This window comes from Malania oleifera, chromosome 8 (genome assembly GCF_029873635.1).
Source record: "Malania oleifera isolate guangnan ecotype guangnan chromosome 8, ASM2987363v1, whole genome shotgun sequence".
In the NCBI taxonomy this organism is placed as follows: Eukaryota; Viridiplantae; Streptophyta; class Magnoliopsida; order Santalales; family Ximeniaceae; genus Malania; species Malania oleifera.
In genome coordinates this window covers 6,965,206-6,987,690 of record NC_080424.1, presented here as the reverse complement: position 1 = coordinate 6,987,690, position 22,485 = coordinate 6,965,206, and the positions used below count along the sequence as shown (strand labels likewise).

The window sequence follows — 22,485 nt, the reverse complement described above, 5'->3', positions numbered from 1 at the left end:
CTCATTTAGTACCTAAGAAGACACTGGGGGAGGTAGGCCTTTCACCTGGCGTGCCCCCTCAGCTAGACATTCTCACTTTTATTATTGAAGTATTCACTACTCTCAATTTTAAGCTAAATACCCTTCTTGAGCATTTTAACACTCTTGCATATACTTCTTATCTTTTCAATTTTGTGCAGTGGCTTAATGTTCTGAACTCATTTGAGCTTAATTCATTTATAATTTATGGTTGGATTTAACTTAAGGTACCAAAAGGGAATCCATATCACAGTGCAACTTCTGGAGAAATGGCCATATATCAAGCTAACAGCCTTATTCTCAGAAAGGTAATGTTAGAATTAAGCATCTAAAATTTTCATTCTATGATTTATGATCTTGTTGCATTTTTCTGGAAGGGTTGAAGGGAGATGATAGATGAACCTGTCTGCAAGAGTCACTTGATCTTTATTTCCAAGGATCCTTGATTAGTTTTCATTTTATCATAACTTATATATATATGAATGGGTCACTTTTTTTGCTAAATATTTTCCATTATAGGAAGGATGTTGGAATACCAAGCTGGTTTCCCACTCTGATTTCCTAGGGGAGGATCAATTGCATGTCTGGGCCATGAGGGGCCGTTGTGAGTTTTATTATGAGAGGCTATGATGAGTGTTATTATCCAAACGAGAGCACCAATATATAATTTTAGAAATGGAGATTGGTTCTTTTATCCCCCATCCCGCCCCAATTATTTTTGGTAGTCAAATTAGGTGAATGGATGTTTTATTTTGTTTTCAGGCTGGTGTCCAAATAGATGATCCCGTGAAACAAGTGTTCAATGGACAAGAGGTGGAGGTGTGGCCTCGAATCGCATGGAAGCCAGAATGGGGGCTGATTTTTTCAGTGGTCAAAAGCAAAGTTAATGGAAGCTGCTCCATCTCTCAAAGATCTAGCATGATTATTAAGGGGCGTAATGTCCTCTTGAAGGATCTATCTCTAGATGGCACTCTTGTTATCAACTCTGTTGAGGATGCAGAGGTATGCTGCCACAAACTGAATAATAAATTTGGAAAGAAATTCATTATGCAGGCAGCATGGCAAGAAAATTTTATGCTCCAATGCAACACTGATCAATTACAGAACACCATGTGATGAAACTTTCATCGATGAATAGGGAGATGAGCCAGAGACTTCGAGTTCTCATTAAGTTGGAAGTCTTTACATGGTGTATTGTGATTGGTTGGCAGCATTAATGATTTGAAACAGCCTCGTAGCATGTAATGATTTCTCTTGCTTGTTTTTTTAATGGCAAAACTGACTACTTTTCCTTCGGGAATTGTTTGATATTGGATTTTGGTTATGATGCAAGGAATTCCTTCTCTTTTTCAGTATGAACACCCAACACTCTTCCCCGAATTGCTTGCAATCTTTAATCCAAATCTGTTTTACTTTTTATTTTTCAAAATATTTTCAATGTTTTTCATATTCTATTGTTGCAGTTGGTTTCCCCAACTAGTTCACTGGATTGTTATTAGTTAATGCTTTTTTATGTCTCAAATTTGTCACTATGCCATCGGCATGATAGCTTTAGAGTGGAAGCAAATCTGTTGGCGGCTTTGGTAAATGAGTACTCAATAAGCTCATGGGTATTAATTGTTGCATCTATTTGCAGGTGACAGTGGGAGGTTCTGTGCAAAACAAGAGTTGGATTCTAGAAAATGTTGACTATAAAGATACATCGGTGCCTGAAGAAATCAGGACTAGGGGTTTCAAAGTCAACAAAATTGAGCAGTTGGAAAAAAATTATAGCAAGGCTGGGAAGTTCTGCTTGGAGCCTTGAAAGATCAACTTACCCGAAAGGAATACCAATGTCTAAACTATTGTCTTCATTAATTCATGCTAATAAGTTGCTCTTGAATTCTTGGATTTTGGCGGAAATAAAACCTTCTGATCCCTTTTGTAAGTTGTACAGTCTTCATATCTTGATGAGTGAATAAAAAAGTGTTGCTTTTCAGTTCTCACTTTTTTCTTAATTCTTGCAGTCTTTCCATCTCTAAACACAGAGCAAGAAATGAAATTGAATGTGATTCCCGTCTGGTTATCTCTTAGTTCAATTGGGAGGCATTCTGCCTGGTCTGCAGAAAGAAGTAGCCCATTTTTCATGACCCAGTGTCAAGTCAAGCCTCCATTCTTTTGTTTTTGCTGGTTAGGTTGAGCACTTCTAGTTTATTTTCAGCCCAACAACGTGTAAGATAGGACTGATCAAGGTGGAGGATCTTAGCCCATTTAGGCGGTATTAGGTTTGTCAGTCCAATACTATTCCAGTCCAGCCAAAACAAATATACCTTAAGAACATTGTGTTGAAAGTTACATTGATGAATATTTGCGTCCTGTGATTTCCGTCCTGTGAAGAACTTGGTATGGAGGGAAAAAAATATAAGATATAGTTTCAAAAATTTTAGAAACCTTACTTTACGATGTAATATTTGTGTCTCTTGTCAGACCTAGGGAGGTCCATGAGGATAGGTAAATTTTTTTTACCCCTTTTATCCTTTTGTTTTGCAGGACTGGAAGAGCATTCAACTTGCATTCATCCTCTCTTTCCTAAAAATCCTTTGGCCTTATTCACCGGGGGAGTTTTTAACTCAAGTTATGCCCCGACGACATTCTTAAAAATGTGATATTTGAAATATTAGATGCTCACATGGAAGAACTCGTAGAAACCTTGCATGACATATGGTTATTTTCTGAAAATTTTATTTTAGGAGACAAATGTTTCTCATATGGAAAATTGTGTCTCAATTAATTTTCAGATTATTAAAGATTTAAACTTTCATGTTGGAATCTAAGGAGTATAAAGAAATGTGATTTTTTTTTTATTAACATGACTAAAGTGTTTTATAGGATTGACCTAAGCAACATCTATGAATTGAATTTCTTATTTCGTATTTGATCCTTTATTGAATTGAATTTTTTATGCTTTCTTAAAATGTTGCTGGCAGACCTAATAAGGAATGTACTTTTTCACAGTTATCAGGAAATTGAAATATATATATATTACAAATGAACCACCAAAAGTTTAATTTTACATATTATGAAAATATTTTATTAGAATAGATATTATTTTAATTGTATATGAACATAAATTCAATTGAAATTAATTTTTCTTTTTCCTTTTTCTTCCATTCCTCAACTTTGATTCAAACAGAAGCCTAAAAAATTCATAGCCGTTGTCCAAAATAAATAAATAAATAGATAAAATTAGTAATAATTTTATTGGAGGTCTTGATTTTTAAAAAATTTCTAGAGACCCAAACCCGTAAAAATAAGGAAAAGTATAGAAAGGGGATTTTGCTGGTTTCGTCGACAAAGCCAATGTTCTCCTCGATGAATGTCATTCAATGTTTCGTCGTTGAAATTCAGAGTCTCGTCGACGAAGAGATCCCAATCGACAGAAGAAATATCAAGTTTGGGTTCGTCGACGAGTTTGACTGAATTAAAAGGCCTACAAATATCATTTTTCATTGCTTAAGGGCAAAGAAATCCCAAAAGTTCTCTCTCTCTCGCTCTCTAGAACCGACGAGTTCGCTCTCTCTCCCTACAGTTCTTCACCGTTCGTCGCCCGTTTCAACGATCGAAAGATAATGCGAGGATCAGAGAGTGAGGATCTATAGTTCTAGCAGATTAGATTTTCAGTTTGGTGATAAAGGTTGGGATTTGGTTTTCGAGCGTTTCAGTTTCTGTTTCGAAATCAAGTAAGGGGATTATGTTTAATGCAATGTTTTATCGTATTTGACCGGTGGATATGTTTATGGTGTGAGTATGTTTATGTTTTCAGTCGTTTTTCTAAAAACCAACCGTTCAAAAAGTTTGTTTCTAAACCTAGGATATGCTATATGATATTTTAAGTAGAAATGAACGGTGGAAAGATCGGTTTGTTTCTATAAACCATTTATATAGTGATTTCATGGTTGCCTATGGGCTATGTTTTTAATATGGAAAACTGTGTGGCGGGTGAATATTGTTTTGAGAATTATGGAAATACCAGGATGGATATGTTTGTGTAATACTGAATTGTTTGCGAAAATACTCGAATTATTTTGAGAAATGTAGGAACTTATGAGAGGGCCGAGGGTGAGTTTGTATTAAATGACTGAGGCTGGATTTTATAAGTAACAAAGTTTATTTTGAGGCTGGAGTTTGTACTAAACGGCTGAGTTGTAACAGAGGGGCTGAGGCTCGAAATTGTACTTTATGAGAGGGCGTAGGTCCAAGTGGTGTTAAACGGCGAGTGGCTGGGTTTTGTAAAATGAATTTTAAAGTACAGTTTTATTTACTTAAATTGCACGATATGCTTTAGGAAACCTGTGAACCCAATGTTTCCAATGTGGTACCGTTGCTAGAGAGAAAGTTCACCAACTGACTGGGTATGCCCACATCTACGAGCGTGTCGTGTTGGGTAGTCTTAACTGATTGCCCTTGGTAGAGGCAGTACCCTTCTAGGAAGTGGTGGGGCAATCGAACCCGCAAGTGATTTGCGGAAGCCTGCCGTCGGCGTAATGCAAGGAGTGAGTTGACTTGACTTGGGTTGATCCCTCAGGTTTTTGTCCAGCCTTCGGGCCGCACAACCCTGACCACGGGGGTTTATACATAGCGAGTAGTTCCAGGGTGTATCTTTTATGCATATCTATATATTTATGTAATGATGTAAATGTTTTCCCAGTATTGATATATGTTATGAGAAATGAGAAATGAGTATACATACTATGTTCAGTAAAAGAGAGAGCTATGATTCTAGTATACACTGAAAAGTATGTTGCCCCACACTATCATTAACTTGATCTTCCTTATTGAGAGGTGTCTCATCTCTTTGTACAACATATCTTTTCAGGGAATCCCAGAGATCGAGTTTAGCGGGATGCAAGGGGTGGAGACTAGTTAGTTACTTTTTGTGAGTGTCTTCAAGAACTCAGATATGAGTAGATTTGATAGTATGCCTTCAGGCTTGTATCGCTGGTCTTGTGGACCGAACATGTGAACTAGTTTTTGGGATGTCATATGTGTATGGACAAAACCTTGATATATATGTTGATTTAGACTCTAGTAATAGTATTTTGAGATTTGTTTCATTTATTCCATTGCATATCGTGTATGATATGATGGTATCAGGTACTCAGATGTCACTAAAGTAGCACCCTGGACCCACATGTCGGGTCGGAGCGCTACAGGTGGTATCAGAGCCTAGGTTTGCTAGGTTCTACAGACTTTGACAGTCAGTGTTAATTATTAGAATATACGTTGAGATAAGTTAAGAATGAGAAAGGGTAAGATAGGTCGGGTTTTAGTCTAAAGGCTTGGAAACGGAATTCTGTCAACGATCTTCTGTGCTTTTCGTGGAATGATAATTTTAGGAAAACCATGGTAAATCCATTGATGGTTTTGGTTCTAGGTAAGGATTGGACTCGAAAAGTATGTGCGTCGTGTTATCATATGTCTAGGATCAGATATTTTGGAAGTCTTGCAGTAGAAATATACATGTGGGTCCTTTAAACTACAGACTTACATATTCTATTTGTTAACCATTCCATATATGTTTTAACCATGATAAATGTAGAATTTCTAAATCGGGTCATATCCTATCTTCAGGATTGATTCTAGAGGAAAGGGAGTCATGACTGGAGGGGACAATCAATTGGATACCTTCAGTAGTGATGATGTTGAGGCTTTGTCCGTACTGCGTAGTAGGGCACGATAGGCCAAGAGGGAGTCTCAGAGAGATTCCAGGAAACAGAGTCAGCAAGTGGCTGATAGAGGCTACACATTCCAGTAGTTCTCACGGACGAATCCGCCGACATTCTCGGGAGGACCAAACCCGATTGCGGCGGAGGACTGGGTCTAGGAGATGGAGGAGTTGTTAGAAGTGCTGGTGTGAACGGAGGAATAAGAGGTACGTTTTGCCGCTTTCAACCTGTTGGGAGAGGCAAAGATATGGTGGCGATCGACAAAGTTGGTAAATGAGCAGCGTCCAGGGTACGTATCAGTTACCTAAAGCTGGTTTAGGGAGGTGTTCTTCAGTAGATACTTCCCCGTTGCCACTAGAGAGGTAAAGGTGAAGGAGTTCCTACGTCTGACACAAGGATCCATGGTCATGCAGCAGTATGCGGCAAGATTTGTGGAGCTATCCCGATTTGCTCCACATAAAGTGTGTATGACTTTATTCCACCCGAAAAGTGAACCGAAGTGTCTCCGCCTCGTAAGGAAAACTAGGGGTGAGCAAACGGTCGGTTCGGCCAAATTCGGGTAATTACCCGAATTAACCAAAAATTTCAATTAACTGATGCCGTTGACCGAATAGCTGAATCTCACCGAACCGAACCCGACCGAAACACCTTTTTGGGTAATTCGATTAACCAAAATTATTTGAAATTAATAGATAAAAATATAATACAATTATATTTTTTTTTATACCAAATCCAACTTAATTAAACACCTTTTCTATTAATTTTATTAATAAAAATGATATTTTACTATTTAACTGTAAGAGTAAAATTTATACTGTTATAGTGTTACGTTACCCACCGTCAGCTTAATTAAGAAACTCTTAATTCTCAAGAAAAAAAATCTATAATGAAACCATCATAGGCCCAAATCTAGCCAATTAGGTGTCTTATCCCTGCTTAGATAAAATCTAATCAATGTAAAAATAAAATCATTTGTATACCAAACATGAAATAAAATCATCTGCATACCAAACATGAAATTCTTCCTAAAACAATCTAGAAAATCTTCCTAAAAAAATATAATCACAGACCAAACATGAAATTTAAAAGTCTGCAGTGTCTACTTGGTTTTGAGTTTAAGAGTTCAAAGTCCCTAATTTTATATTACAGACCAATTTAAACAGTTTGTGCAAAATAAAAATGAATAACAAACATGAAATATAAATTGTTTCTAAAAAATTAAAACAAAGACTGGGGCTTCAATGCTTCATATATCAACTGACAACTACAATTTCATGGCTTCTTATATTAGAAACTCCCACTCTTCAGCTTCTTACATTACAAACAACCATTGGAATGAGCACACAAAATGGGTCTTTCCTTGTGCTTATTTCACATGCAACAAACCAAAATAATGAATAATTGATAGCATGTAATTTATATGACTTCCACCAAAACCCAACCCATCATTTGTTGCAAGCCCTTCCTACCATCCCACAGCAAGCCATAACCTATAAATATATGAAAATGACAAACCATTAAAATTCTAAGTTTTCAACAATTTGTCAAAATAATAAATTATATATTGTCAATAATGATAATTGATAGCATGTAATTTATATGACAAAACACTTAAGCATAATCTCAATATGAAACTAACCCTTTGTCTTTCTTTGTTTGGCTTATTCACCAATTGTGGACTCCAATGCAACCTGTGACAACTCTAAAAAATTGTATAGAAGCACTTGTAAGTTGTAATAATTAATCATTCAATGAACAAATGAAAATTTTATATAATATATAAATATAATATTACCTTTTCTAGATTTTCAAGGTCATCTATGTCTTCTTCAACCTTAATTGGAGTATATGAACCCCAGATCCAATCTTGTGTACAAACAAGAGTTTAAACAATTTTAGGAGTCAAAGAACTCCTAAAGGCATTGAGAACACGCCCCCCTGTGCTAAAAGCGGACTCTGAAGCAACTGTAGTGATGGGTACTGCTAAAATATCACGAACCATATGTGAAAGGACGAGAAACCTTTGACTATTTAACCTCCACCACTCCAAAATATCAAAGCCCTCCACTTCCTTTTCAAAATCCTCCCCCAAATACCTATCCAACTCTAATTTATTATCTCCACCTCCAATTTGAGTCTTGTCCTTTTAATACAAAACTTTGAACTTTCGTTGTACTGCTTCACCTTGACCTGTGGAGCAAGTGGAGTTTGAAGTTTCACTTCTGTTTAATTCTTCTTTTTTAGATTGTGACAACTTCTTATACTTAGCAAACAATTCAAATGTTGTATCTTGAACCTTTTTCCCCACCAATAAACCTTGTCACCTTCATAAATCGTAGAAAGAGCATATTGCACAAATCCCAACTTACGTCTAGGGTCAAGAACAGATGCAACAAAAATCAACATATTCATTTTGTCAATGTTTCCCCAATACTTGTTGTATTTATCCTTCATTTTCATGCTTATAAAACTCAACTCCAGGTCATCACTATTTTCTCACTCTTTTAGAAGACAATCAATCCCATTAATTTCATAAAAAAAAAAATGTATTACTTGTAACATACAAAGAACTTGAAACTCGTATAGTGAGTTCATAGAAGTGTTCCAAAAACATCACAAATTTTCTGACTTTTTCCCAATCAAAACTACTTGGTATGTCATCCCTAGTCTCAAGCTCAATTCTAAATGAAGGATCTCCATCCCTAAACCTATCAAAAGCCATTTCATATCTTTGAGCTTTGTCTAGCATCAGATAAGTAGAATTCCATCGAGTGCTAACATCTAGGCATAATATCTTTTTGCATTCTACTTTTCTACTTTTGCACAATGCTTGAAATTTTTCAACCTAGCAGGTGAATGCCTAACATATCTGACTGCGTCTCTAATACGAGCAACTGAATCCCCCATTTCTTTCAAACCATCTTGCACAACTAGGTTAATTATATGTGCAATGCATCTCATGTGCAAGAATTTGCCCCCTAGAATGTCTTTTCTCCAATTTGAAACTTTTTTTTTATGTAGGCAATTGCAACGTCATTTGAACTTGCATTATCTACAATCATTGTAAACACATTATCAACTCCTCAGTCAAGCAAACATCTCTCAATGGTCATACCTATGTCTACACCTTTATGACTATGAATTAGACAAAAGTTAAGGATCTTTTTGTTCAATTTCCAATCATTATCTAAAAGGTGTGCAGTCAAACACATATAATTGACCTTTTGCAAAAAAGTCCATGTATCAATTGTGAAACTAACCCTTTGAGGGGAGGTTTTTAAAAACTTTTTCAACTTTAACCTCTCTTCTATGTAAAGGTCATAACAATCCCTAGAAATTCTCCATCTTGATGGAATTCAAAAACGAGGGCGTGCAACTTTTATAAGATGTTTGAATCTCATATTCTCTACAAATTTAAAAGGCAACTCATCAACAGTAAGCATGTAAGATAATGCCTTTCAAATTGCCTCTTGGTCAAATTTCCAATTTGTAAAAGTTGCCTCTAAGCCCTTTATATTTTTTAGGCTGGTTGATAATTTAGTTGTGTCTATTTTGTTTTTTCAACATGTGGATTTTGTGCACATCTAACTATATGATATCTAAGTGTGCTCATACCATTCTTTTTAGGATCAACACAGTATTCAATATGACAATAATGACAATTACCCTTAATTTCACTAGACTCCATCACAAATTTAGTGAAGTGATCCCACACTTCAAATCTTGGTCTCATTCTCTTCCTCATTTTTTGACTAGATTGAATAGGAGGATTAGTAGCACTCTCACTTGTCATGCTGGGATTTGAAGGCTGATGTTGGGAATTAGCTTGCGTCATTATTGCATCCAAGTTTTGCACCTCCACCTCTATGGGCAAGTCATTGCTCATTTTCCCTTCAATATTTGAAAAAAAGAAGAAGAAGGGTAAAATCCACCATGGAAAAGCACCATTATGGGTCATAATGGGCCAAAATAAGAGCACCGTGCCACCATCTAAAATACAAGATCTAAAACGATAACAATATTACAAATTTAAAATTATTTTCAAGATCTAAAATGCAGCGCTTAATTATTTTGAAAAGGTTGAAGTTTAAGGGTTTTACAGAATTTTTTCATATAAAAATATTAAAGTTTTCTAACTAGTTCAAACTTTAGATTTACACACGCAAGACACATGAGCCTTAGCTTGAAAAGTGCAAAAGGTATATTTTTTGTATAAATGTGTAAGCTTTAGTGTGTAATAGATCGGCTTTATGAGATTTTTAGTATAGACCGATTCTCAAGGCATTTTATACTTTTATGCTAAGATCAAAATTAGAAAAAAATTTTGACCCTAGCGCATAATGAGATTATATTCTCACAAATTAAATGTTATGGTTAGGAATAGGAACAACTATTTTGCTTTACTGTTTTTTTTTTTTGTGTGTGGAAGATTACTCTTATCTTAGAGACATCATAAGCAAGAAGGATGTGAGTTATCACAAAACATAAAATATTAGATAAATCATGTGTATGTACTAAACTTAATATGATTTCGCCATATATATTATAATTTTTTTACACATTATAAAATTTTTGCTTCCCTAAATTACCCATAAAAGTTTAATTTTTTTTTTTCAAGGATGTGCCAAAACTTTGCCTACTAAAAAAATAAAAAATACAATTTCATATTTAATTATAGAAAAAAGTAAACCATATGAGATAATATATACACCCAAAGAAAACATGAGCCAAAAAAAAGTATAGAATGGACCTTCTTTGATCTTTCGATTGTCTACTCTCCCCTCCCCAATCTATCCCCATCTTTTCCCATTTATCTTTTGGGAAATTTGTGGTTCACCAAAAATAAGCAACTGTGGATAGAGAGTAGGCTCTATCATGACCAAAACAGAGCACCTCTGCAATAAAAGGAATTTAGATTATTTATGGCTTTATCTAGACTGAAATGAGGGAAGAGGGGAAGGTCGTCGAAGGTACCTGAGTGGTTGAGTCATTGAGTGAAGAGTCGTCGCCACGCCCATGCGAGGGAAGAGCCGAGGAGGGATTCGCAAAACCAGGAGAGCCAAACAAGGGATTCGCCGTTCGCGAAGAAATGAGAGTGAGAACTGAGGTCTGAGACTGAGAGTGAGAACTGAGAAGTGAGAAATAGAGAATGGAGAAGGAGATGGTCCAATGGAGAGCTGCTGCGTAGAGGAACAATGAAGTCGAAGTGTGAACAAATGAAACCCTAGCCCTAAGCCCTCCACCGAATCTGACTGTCTGAGTCCCCTCCACCCTTTTTCCCCCCAAGCCGAGCCCCATATTCGGATATCCCTAGCAAATAACAATTGTAACGTATCATAATTTATATTTAAAATTTAATTAATTAATAAATCGGTTAATCAGTAAATTGAATTATTTTTTTGTTGTTAACCGAACCAAAACCCGATTCACCGAATTTTTGTAGATCCCAACCGAACCGACAGACCAATTTTGGCAGGTTAAATCGGTTAATTCAATTTTCCACGAATTATGCTCATCCCTAAGGAGAACCAGATGGGGCTCAACGTTGTAATTGAGTTGGGGAGACTCCGCCCCGCAAGGAGAACTAGTTGTGGCTCAGCCCCATAATTTGAGTTGGGAAGTCTCCGCCCCGTAAGGAGAGTGTAAGTGGCGTCGCTCCACCCGGTTAAAGTGAGCATATAGTGGAATCCTTGAACTGCTGACTTAAGGCGGGGACGTAGGCAGTATTAGCTGAACCTCGAATAACAAATATGTGTGTGTGTGTGTGTCTCCCTCTCTATCTCATTTAATTTCCGCACGTTAAATTTAGTATGTGTTTGCTTGTTCTTTCATAGTTATACATATTTTGCATGCACACATTTAAGTTAAATGAGATATGTTCCACAAGTGTATGTCAACACACATAACTTAATCATTTTACATACACGACTATATTTTGAATGGGATATGATTTGTGATGAATTAGTACAAATAGTTTTATTTAGTTAAAAAGTTTTAAATTTTCAATTCGCCCCCCCCCCCCCTCCCACCTTCCTCCTCTTGGGAATACATCATTCCTCACAGTACTAAGTCTCTATGTTGTGTAGTCAAACTTTTGCCTACAATAACTTTACAATCCTTACAAGATAGACAATCCCCATTTTTAATTAAGAAGAAATCTATTTGACTTTTACTGTATCCACTCTTTAATATTATTAAGTGTTCTTCTCTTTTTATAAATCAAGTATTCAATATAACCAAATCGTAAGAAATGGCAAAATCTAAGATTGTATCACCAACCTCATTTTTATTTCCATATCCATGGCCTTCATATATCCTGACATATATTATATTATCCTTGTCAATGTGATCATTCAAATAAGCTCCAACGAATGTCTTTTTTAGAAATTAGTATCCCTTGTAAAATATTATCCATATCTTTCTAAATTTGTCTTTTCAGATTTTCTACTAAACCTATTTGAGGAGCATATGCACTAATGGCATTCTCTATTTCCTGGCCTAAAGTTATCTTCCTTTTAATAATCCTATCCCCCATTCTTTTGTTTTTAACATCTACTACAATTTCTTTTGTCTTTATCTACAATAATATCTACGCCATTTTTATGTTTCTCTTTACTGGTGTACCAAAGTTTAAACCCTAATTTTTTAATTTCTTTAGCTTTCTCTCCTACCCATTTCATATCTTGAATGCAAATTAAGTTAAATTTTCTTCTAAACATAATTTCCACTATTTCCATACTTTTTTCCCATAAGAGCTTTTCCAAGTGGCTAATCTTATCTTAGTATCTTAAGCTAACTTATTAACCCTCTCCCTTTATGCTTACTCGATCTATTACCTTGATCTAGGTGAATTTGATAAGAACTCATGATAATAGGCATGCAGTACACGGTTAATAATAGAATTTGAATTTGTGTCATTAGCTTATACAAACAAATAGCAAAAGGACTAAGAAATTTACTTACTACATGATGGAAGCATTTGATGTTGACCATCTACCTGCTCTATATTAGATTATGGCTATAACATTTAGTGAATTATATGACAAGAAATCTAGACATATTAGCTTAAGATGTGAAAATGTTAGAAAACTAATTTTAAAATAAATAATTATCATTGCATATGTTACAAATAATAACTTGGCAAGTCCATTCGCTAGAGGTTTTTTGAGAGAGACGATGAAAATGTCAATTGAAATGGGTTTGAAACCTCTTCAAATCAATAGTAGTATGAATCCAACTTTTTTTCCTAGTTCTATTGCTAGTATTATCTTGCAAATATAGTGGTAGTTATACTTATGTCATTCACAATACATTGAAAAGTGTTTCTTAAGTATAAATAATTACTTAAATATAATAATTCTAATAAATTTAGAAGACATGACAATTGAAAAATAGTAAAAGTGTTTGTTATTGGTTTTATTATTATTTTTTAAAATTTATGCATATTTTTATTTTAACAATATTTAAATTTATATGATCATTTAATTTTGATTTTAATTTAAGTGTATAAAATGAATAATGTAATTCAAAAAAACTATTTTTAGATATTAAAATTTCTAACAATGCCACTAGATATTAAAATTTCTGACAACAGGTTGCCAAAATAACTAAAAACCATAAAACCTGTCTTTCAATATTTTGAAAAATAGCTGAAAACTAGTAATAGAAACAAAAAAGCTGATAATAAAAACTAATGCGATTTTATAATTTATTTTTTCATTGTGTTCAAACAGAAACAGTAACGATACCAAAGAGGCCCCATGTTTTGACTTGATACTTAGCTACTTGGGGTGTGTAGAGGGGCATTTATTAAGATCCTATATTTGAAATTAATTTTTTCAAATTTAATAATTAAATTTCAATAAGACAACTATTGGAAATACGTGTCAATTTAAAATTTATTTTGAAGTTCAAATATAATAGTCATAATCATTTGAAAAGGTACACGCTGATAACTCTTTAAACAACGGTGTTTGTTTGAAAGGGTAATATTAATAATTCTCCACGTCTAATAAGAGACTTCACGTCTAATTAGAGACCTTAAAAGCATGTTTAATCATCAAAAAAAGAAAAAGATTTGACTTTCCCTCCCTCTTATTTTGTTCATAGTATAAAAAAGTTTTACTAAGACATGTTGATGTTTGGGCGGGTACAAACATTGAAGATAATGAATTATTCACGCATCAAAACTAGAGTTTTTTGAATTTGTTCTCTTGATAACATGTTGCCCAAACAACAAATATGAATAATTTATTTAAAGACATGCAATTTTTCTATCTAATTACAGAATTCACTTCAAGAATAGTTAGAAAAACTCATCATTCTCTCCTTATCTTTCTCATATAAAGTTTTCTCTATTTATATCTTCTTCAAATTTGAATTTTTTTTTTCTTTTTGTAGAAGTAGAATTTCAAAAATTTATTTCAGATTCTTCTAATGGTGTTTGTGATCAGTTTTCGTTTGTGTATAATACAAACAAATATCAGATTATATTCTGAACTTCATTGTATCCTGAAAACGTATTTGCTGACTCAATACACACCAATTTGGCGTGGGATTAGTCGGGCTAAGCCCAGACACCCGGCGTTATCCAAAAAAAAAAAAAACAAATATGAATAATATATTTAAAGACATGCAATTTTTCTATCTAATTATAGAATTCACTCCAAGAATAAGATAGAAAAACTCATCATTCTCTCCTTCTCGTTCTCATATAAAGTTTTCTCTATTTATATCTTCTTCAAATTTGGATTCTAATTTTTTTTTTTTTGTAGAAATAGAATTTCAGAAATTTATTTCAGATTCTTCTAATGGTGTTTGTGATCAGTTTTCGTTTGTGTATAACGCAAACTAATATCAGATTATATTATGGGTTTCATTGTATCCTGAAAACGTATTTGCTGACTCAACACACATCAATCTGGTGGGAGCAAATAAAGTTTGAAGGAAAACGGTATTGTAACGTGTCTTGAAACGTTTTCAGTTCTGCAGCATTTTTCTTACTTGTTTACAATAATTGTTCTACACATTAACCTTATCTCCTACTGTCCAATCACACTCTTTGTTCATTTTATCTTTGAATTTCACTATATTATCTTCCTTCAAGTTCCACTATCTAGTCCTATTATACTACTCATTCTCTTCCATTTTTTAATATGTATATCTAATACTAAGTCTCTATATTGTGTAGTCAAACTTTCACTTACAATAACTTTACAATCCTTACAAGATAGACAATCCTCATTTTTAGTTAAAAAGAAATCTATTTAACTTTTACTGTACCCACTCTTTAATATTATTAAGTGTTCTTCTCTTTTTAAAATCAAGTATTCAATATAACCAAATCGTAAGAAATGGCAAAATCTAAGATTGTATCACCAACCTCATTTTTATTTCCATATTCATGGCCTTCACGTATCCGGACATATATTATATTATCCTTGCCAATGTGATCATTCAAATCAGCTCCAATGAATGCCTTTTCAGAAATTAGTATCCCTTGTAAAATATTATCCATATCTTTCCAAATTTGTCTTTTCAGATTTTCTACTAAGCCTATTTGAGGAGCATATGCACTAATGGCATTCTCTATTTCCTGGCCTAAAGTTATCTTCATTTTAGTAATCCTATCCCCTATTCTTTTATTTTTAACATCTACTACAATTTCTTTTGTCTTTATCTACAATATTATCTACCCCATTTTTATGTTTCTCTTTACTGGTGTACCAAAGTTTAAACCCAAATTTTTCAATTTCTTTAACTTTCTCTCCTACCCATTTCGTCTCTTGAATGCGGATTAAGTTAATTTTTATGCTAAACATTATTTCCACTATTTCCATACTTTTTCTTGTAAGAGCCCCTAAATTCCAAGTGGCTAATCTTATGTTAGTTTCTTAAGCTAACTTATTAACCCTCACCTTTCATGCTAACTCGATCTATTGCCTTGATCTAGGTGAATTTGATAAGGACTCATGATAATAGGCATGCAGTACATGTTTAATAATAGAATTTGAATTTGTGTCATTAGTTGATACAAACAAATAGCAAAACGACTAAGAAATTTACTTACTACATGATGGCAACATTTGATGTTGATCATCTACGTAACGACCTCAAATTTCTTAATATAAAATGTAACAAAATAAATGAAAAAGTTAACCCGAACCCGTGGGTAACGAGGACACCTGTCAATCACAGCGGAAACCTAAGCACGCTGTAAACATAAAATCTAAATCATCCATCCATAAAACATAATACCAGAGTTTACTACAACATCATAATACTGTATTTATATACATCCTCATAAATATCAAAATAACTCTAGGGTCAAACACAAAATAATTCTGACTCTAGTACAAAATCTCACCCTCCTAGCGGGGTAATATCACTGACTCCACAGCGACTACAACCCGTTGTTCACTCAAGGTCTCTTGAAAAATATATTTAGTTCGGGAGTGAGACACTTCTCAGTAAGGGAAAATAAACTAAATACAGCTGTGTGGCAACATGAACATTTTAATGCAATTCTACATGTATAGTACATTTCATATATCTGTAGACATTTATCATAACATACTAAATAATCATATACTTTCATACTTGCTAATAAATCATATCGTACGTAAAACATCTATTGTAACTGATAATACTGAAAACATACCCAGGATGAATAGCTAGCTAATGTCATGTATTATCCTCCATGACAGGTTGTGCAGCCCGAAGGCGGGACCTAACAATGGCTGGCCGACCACTCCTCAGTCAAATATGTCTGTAAGTACGATGGGCCCACCAGACTGCCAGGTGGACGTCCACACTCTACTGAAAGTTACATCGACTATCCATCTCCCACCCCCTCGTGGAGTGGTTAGCACTAATCTGAACATAGATATCTGATCTATATAGCTACGGTAACGAGCTCCTAAACTGAACTAAACTAACATTCGGGTTCTGATAACATATAGTACATGATAGTATAGCATCTTTCATAATTTCATAATTATGACCTCGTGCCGATCATACGTAAATATGGCCTCGTGCCAAAATCATACATAAATACGGCCTCATGCCGAAATCATACATAAGTACGACCTCATGCTGAAATCATACATAAATACGGCCTTATGCTGAAATCATACATAAATACTGCCTCGTGCCGAAATCATACATAAATACGTCATTCTAAAAATAATCCTTTTATCATGCATTTATCAAAATCATAATGTACTGTATACTTCCATAACTTCTCAAATCATACTGCATTCATATCATTATCATATCATAACATTTCTCCACGTAAAATAATATTCATGCCACACATTTACTGTATAAAACCATACATTGCATTTTAAAATCATACTTTCTAGCATCTCATACATATATATATATATATATATATACATTTCAACATATTAGCGGTATTTTTCTCAAACGTACATTTCCTTCGTAATCTATAGCTATAATACGTGCTTTTCAGAGAATAACTTTTCTCATAAATAATAATAATTTGTATGAAAATGACTGCTTTAGTTTATTGTCTTACCTGGCTACTGAGAAAGCCCCTAAAATATCCTAACCTAACACCCGTAGGATTTCCTAATCAATACCCTGAAAATGAAAACTCACAGTACTAAACTTCAGTATTTCTATATGTACATCATTTCCTATAACTACCATAAGATCAAATTTGGTTTAAAAACCTTACCTCAACTTTGGGATGATTTCCAACTTACTTTTACCAATGATCCGCTCCGACAAATTTGGAGAGAACTTCCCCAAGAGCTTCATGGTGACTTCGGATTGTCGATCCGGCGTAAATCTGGCCCAAAATTGATGAGAGAGAGAGGGCTGAATGGAAGAGAGAGAGAAGAGAGTTTGCTTAACTGTGAAGTAAAATCCGGATTTTTTTTTTTGTATTTATAGAACTAGATTCATCGATGAGCCACGTTATTCGTCGACGAATCCTTTAATAATTTCATTGACGAAATTCAGTCCTCGTCGAAAAAATTCAGTCGACTCAAAACCTCTCTCAGTATTTCCTCGTCGACGAAATTCAGTCTTCGTCAACGAATTCTTTTATACCCTCGTAGACGAATCCCTTGTGTGCGTCGACGAGTCCTCTAGTAATTTCCTTTCCTCTTCATTATTTAAATTCCATTTTATTCGGGTTGTCACATCCTCCCCTCCTTATAAAATTTCTTCCTCGAAATTTACTATTCACGTTGTTTATCATCCCTTAGGCAAAATGGTTTACTTATTTTATTACTTACCCTCACTTATGGTTGGTGGAATACCATGGTTACAACTCAAGTTCTGGGAGATTACATATACCAAAAGAAATTTCCCCCGAAACTAAAAGATCACATACTAACTAAAGTGTTACATGTACCTGCAAAAGAAATATTACATATTTACTTACATTTCTAATTTCATTTAAACTTCTTGGAATAATTGCGGATATTTCTATCTGATCTGTTCCTAGAGCTCCCAAGAAGCCTCTTCTATTGCATGATTCCTCCATAGAACTTTTACTAGAGGAATCTTCTTATTACGTAGTTCATGTTCTCTTCTGTCCAGAATCTGCACTGGTATCTCCTCATAGACTAGCGAGTCATTGAGCTCTAACTCACCATAGCTGATAATATGAGAAGAATTTGGGACGTATTTCCTCAACATAAATACGTAGAATATGTCATGTATTCTGGATAGTGTAGGTGGTAAAGCTAGCCTGTAAGCCACTGGCCCCACTTTCTCTAAAATCTCAAATGGACCGATAAACTTAGGGCTAAGTTCACCCTTCCTACCAAACCTCATAACTCCACTTAACGGAGCTATCTTCAAAAATACATGACCACCCACATCAAACTCCAAATTCTTGCGGCGATTGTCGGCATAACTCTTTTGTCGGCTCTGAACTGCATTGACTCTTTCCCTGCTGAGCCGAACCTTATCATACGCCTGCAGTACCATCTCTGGACCCACAACTCGCCGCTTACCTATCTCATCCCAATACAAAGGAAATCGACATCTCCTACCGTACAAGGCCTCAAACGGTGCCATGCCAATACTGGACTGGTAACTGTTATTATATGTGAACTCTACCAGCGGCTTGAACTGAGTCCAGCTACCCCCAAAATCTAATACATATGCATGGAGCATATCCTCTAGTGTCTGTATTGTCCTCTCAGTCTGTCTGTCTGACTGAGGATGGAATGTCATGCTAAACGATAACTAAGTCCCCAGAGCTTCCTACAAGCTCCTCCAAAATTGTGACGTGAATCGTAGGTTTTGATTTGACACTATGGATACAAGCACCCTATGAGAACGAACTATCTCTTGAACGTAAATCTCTGCCAATTGGCTGAGGCAATAGCTAATCTTGATAGGAAGAAAATTGGCAGACTTAGTCAACCGATCTACTATCACCCAAATCGCATTCTGACCATGCGATGTCGACGACAATCCTGAAACAAAGTTCATGGATATATGATCCCACTTCCACTCTGGGATAAATAGCGGCTGCAACTAACCTGCTGGTCTCTGGTACTCAGCTTTTACCTACTGGCATGTCAAGCACTGGGCTACATACTCGGTAATCTCCCTCTTCATTCCACTCCACCAGTAAAATCTCGCAGATCCCTGTACATTTTCGTATTACCGGGATGAATTGTATACAAAGATTTGTGAGCCTCGTCTAAAATAGTCCTCCTAATGTCAGCATCAGCAGGAACACACAGTCTGGAATGGAACCGCAAAGCTCTATCATCTGAAATGCAGAATTCATCTCCTTGACCACTCTGCACTCTGTCCATTACCTCTACCTATTCTGAATCTTATTTTTGGGCAGCTTTAATTCTTTCCTATAGAGTAGGTTGTACCACTAAGCTGGCGATACATACTAGAGTATTACTCTCTATCAATTCAATTCCGAGTCTTTTTAGATCCATCATGATCAGACACTGGATCTCCATAGCTGCCAACACTGATACTCCAAACTTCCTACTCAATGCATCAGTTACTACGTTTGCTTTCCCTGGGTGGTAACTGATAGTACAGTCAAAATCCTTAATCAACTCTAACCACCTTCTCTATCTCATATTCAATTCCTTTTGGGTGAAGAAATATTTTAAACTCTTGTGGTTCGAGAAAATCTCGCACCGCTCGCCGTACAGGTAATGCCTCCAAATTTTCAACCCGTGTACCACTATAGCCAACTCAAGATCATAGGTAGGGTAATTCTTTTCGTATTCTTTCAACTGTTTAGACGCATACGCCACTACCCTGCCATGCTGCATCAACACACAGCCAAGTCCCTTCAAGGACGCATCACTGTAAATAGTGTAACCTCACCCCCCAGACGGTATGATCAATACCGGCGCTGTGACTAACCTCTGCTTCAGCTCCTAAAAACTCTGCTCACAGCTGTCGTCCCATTCAAATTTGGCATTCTTCCTAGTCAATCATGTCAAAAGCCTTGATAAAGGTGAGAACCCCTCAACGAAACGATTGTAATAACCAGCTAACCCCAAGAAATTCCTGATCTCCTGGATGTTCCTCGGTCTAGCCCAATTCACTACCGCCTCAATCTTACTGGGATCTACAGAAACTCCGTCCCTGGAGATAACATGCCCCAAAAACACAACTTTTTCGAACCAGAAGTCACATTTGCTGAACTTGGCATACAACTTCTTCTCCCTGAGCATCTGTAAAACCTGCCTCAAATGTATCTCCTGCTCCTTATAGCTCCTCGAATAAACCAGTACATCATCAATAAAAAAAACCACAAACTGATCTAAATATGGATGAAAAATCCTATTCATCAAATCCATAAATATCGCAGGAGCATTCGTCAGACCAAATGACATAACCAGAAACTCATAATGCCCATATCTGGTCCTGAAAGCCATCTTCGATACATCTTCCACTCTCACCTTTACCTGATGATAACCTGACCTGAGATCGATCTTTGAATACACCCGTGTACCCTGGAGCTGGTAAAACAAATCATCGTTACGGGGAGAGGATACTTGTTCTTGATTATCAATTTATTAATCTCTCTGTAATCTATGCACATCCTCATAGACCCGTCCTTCTTCTTTACAAACAGCACTAGAGCTCCCCACGGCGATACACTAGGTCGTATGAAGCCCTTATCAAGCAAATCATGCAACTGATCTTTCAATTCTACCAACTCTACTGGCGCCATTCGGTACGGTGCTTTAGAGATCGACGATGTACCTGGAAGTAGATCAATGGGAAAATATACTTCACGATCAGGTGGCAAATCCGGTAATTCATCTGGGAACACGTATGTAAATTCTTTCACCATAGGCGTATTAATAAGCTTTAATTCATTTTCTGACATTTCCTTTACAAAAGCCACAAATCCCAAATAACCATTCTGGAGCAGTCTCCTTGCTTGAACAGCTGAGACCATCTGAGGTAAGGATTGCACTCGTGACCCTGTAAATCTAAATTTTGGTTTCCTTGGAGGTCTGAATATCACTTCCATTGCATGACAGTCTATAATAGTAGAATTAGCTGCTAGCCAATCCATGCCAAAAATAATGTCAAACCCGTGCATATCTAGCGCCACCAAATCAGCAGATAAAATTCTCCCCAGAACATCAACTGGGCAACCACGGAGCATCCTACTACATCTCACTGCTGACCCGGTGAGTGTCGCCACTAACAGTTCAACATCTAATGGTTGCGTTTCCGCCCCACATAATTTGACACACCCCAAGGACACAAATGAGTGTGTGACTCTAGAATCAAAAAGTGCAATGACTTTAAATAAAAACATATTAACAATACCTATCACTGCGTCGCCGGCCGCCTCAGCATCACCTGGCGTCAAAGCGAAAACCCTGGCTGAGACCATATTCCTCTACTAGTCTCCTCGTGGCTCCTGGTAACCTCCTCGTGCAAGTCTAGGAGCAGGAGCAGCACCAAACTGTGTCGGACACTCCCTCATCATATATCCTGGCTCCCCGCACCTATAGTAGACACCTCACCCAGCATGACATTGCCCCAGGTGTCTCTTCCCGCAAGATGGGCAAGCTAGAGATGGCTGCACACCCTAGAAACCGCGATTCCCGGTCTCCTATCTCTGGTCTCTATAATAGCCACCTCTTTTCCATGAACCACGTCCAACCCCCTGCTGGGAACCAGAAGGTATGGATCTCTTCTTCTACCTCTGCTCCTCAGCCTCCAATCGCTCACTAATCTCTACTATAGTGGCCCTATCAACCAGTTCGGCAAAATCCTGCAACTTCAGAATCGATACTTGCTTGTATATTTCTCTCCTCAGTCCTCTCTCAAAATGTCGTACCTTCTTCACCTCATCTGGAATAATGTACGGGGCGAAGCGAGATAGCTCGATGAACCTTGCCGCGTACTGCTGTACTGACAGCTGTCCCTGCTTCTGGTTCAGGAACTCCTCAATCTTAGCCTCCCTGGAAGAGCCAGGAAAATACCTGTCGAAGAATATTTCTTTAAACTGCTCCCACGTCATCTCCACAAGTATAGTCATCTGCTGCTCTAAAAGTCTCACTATTGACCACCATCTCTCGGCTTCTCCAATTAGTCTGTTAGTGGCAAACAACACCTTTTGCTCCTCTAAACACTACAGCACTGTAAATATTTTCTCTATCTCCTGCACCCAATTTTCAGCAACTGCAGGATCTGTCCCTCCTGAGAAAGCCAGAGGACTCATCTTAATAAACTTCTCAATTGAACTATTGTGGCCTGCCGATGGACCACC

At 36.2% G+C, this 22,485-nt stretch overlaps 1 protein-coding gene and 1 long non-coding RNA gene across 2 annotated transcripts in view; one reads left to right on the top strand and one right to left on the bottom strand.

The window, feature by feature from the left end:
- Window positions 1–2,003, top strand: part of LOC131162338 (UDP-sugar pyrophosphorylase) — a 45,254-nt gene extending 43,251 nt beyond the window's left edge. Inside the window, exons 15-17 of the mRNA XM_058118698.1 lie at window positions 246–326; window positions 781–1,020; window positions 1,655–2,003. Coding sequence (XP_057974681.1) covers window positions 246–326; window positions 781–1,020; window positions 1,655–1,822 — 489 coding nt within the window. The 3' untranslated portion in view covers window positions 1,823–2,003. The remainder of the gene's footprint in view (window positions 1–245; window positions 327–780; window positions 1,021–1,654) is intronic.
- A 4,951-nt stretch (window positions 2,004–6,954) lies between these two features.
- On the bottom strand, window positions 6,955–11,040 carry LOC131162047 (uncharacterized). The gene is made up of 4 exons (XR_009138674.1): window positions 10,698–11,040; window positions 10,474–10,618; window positions 7,363–7,425; window positions 6,955–7,213 (listed from the first exon to the last, which is right to left on the bottom strand). It is a non-coding gene; the product is annotated as an uncharacterized LOC131162047 (long non-coding RNA).
- Window positions 11,041–22,485: the final 11,445 nt, after the last annotated feature.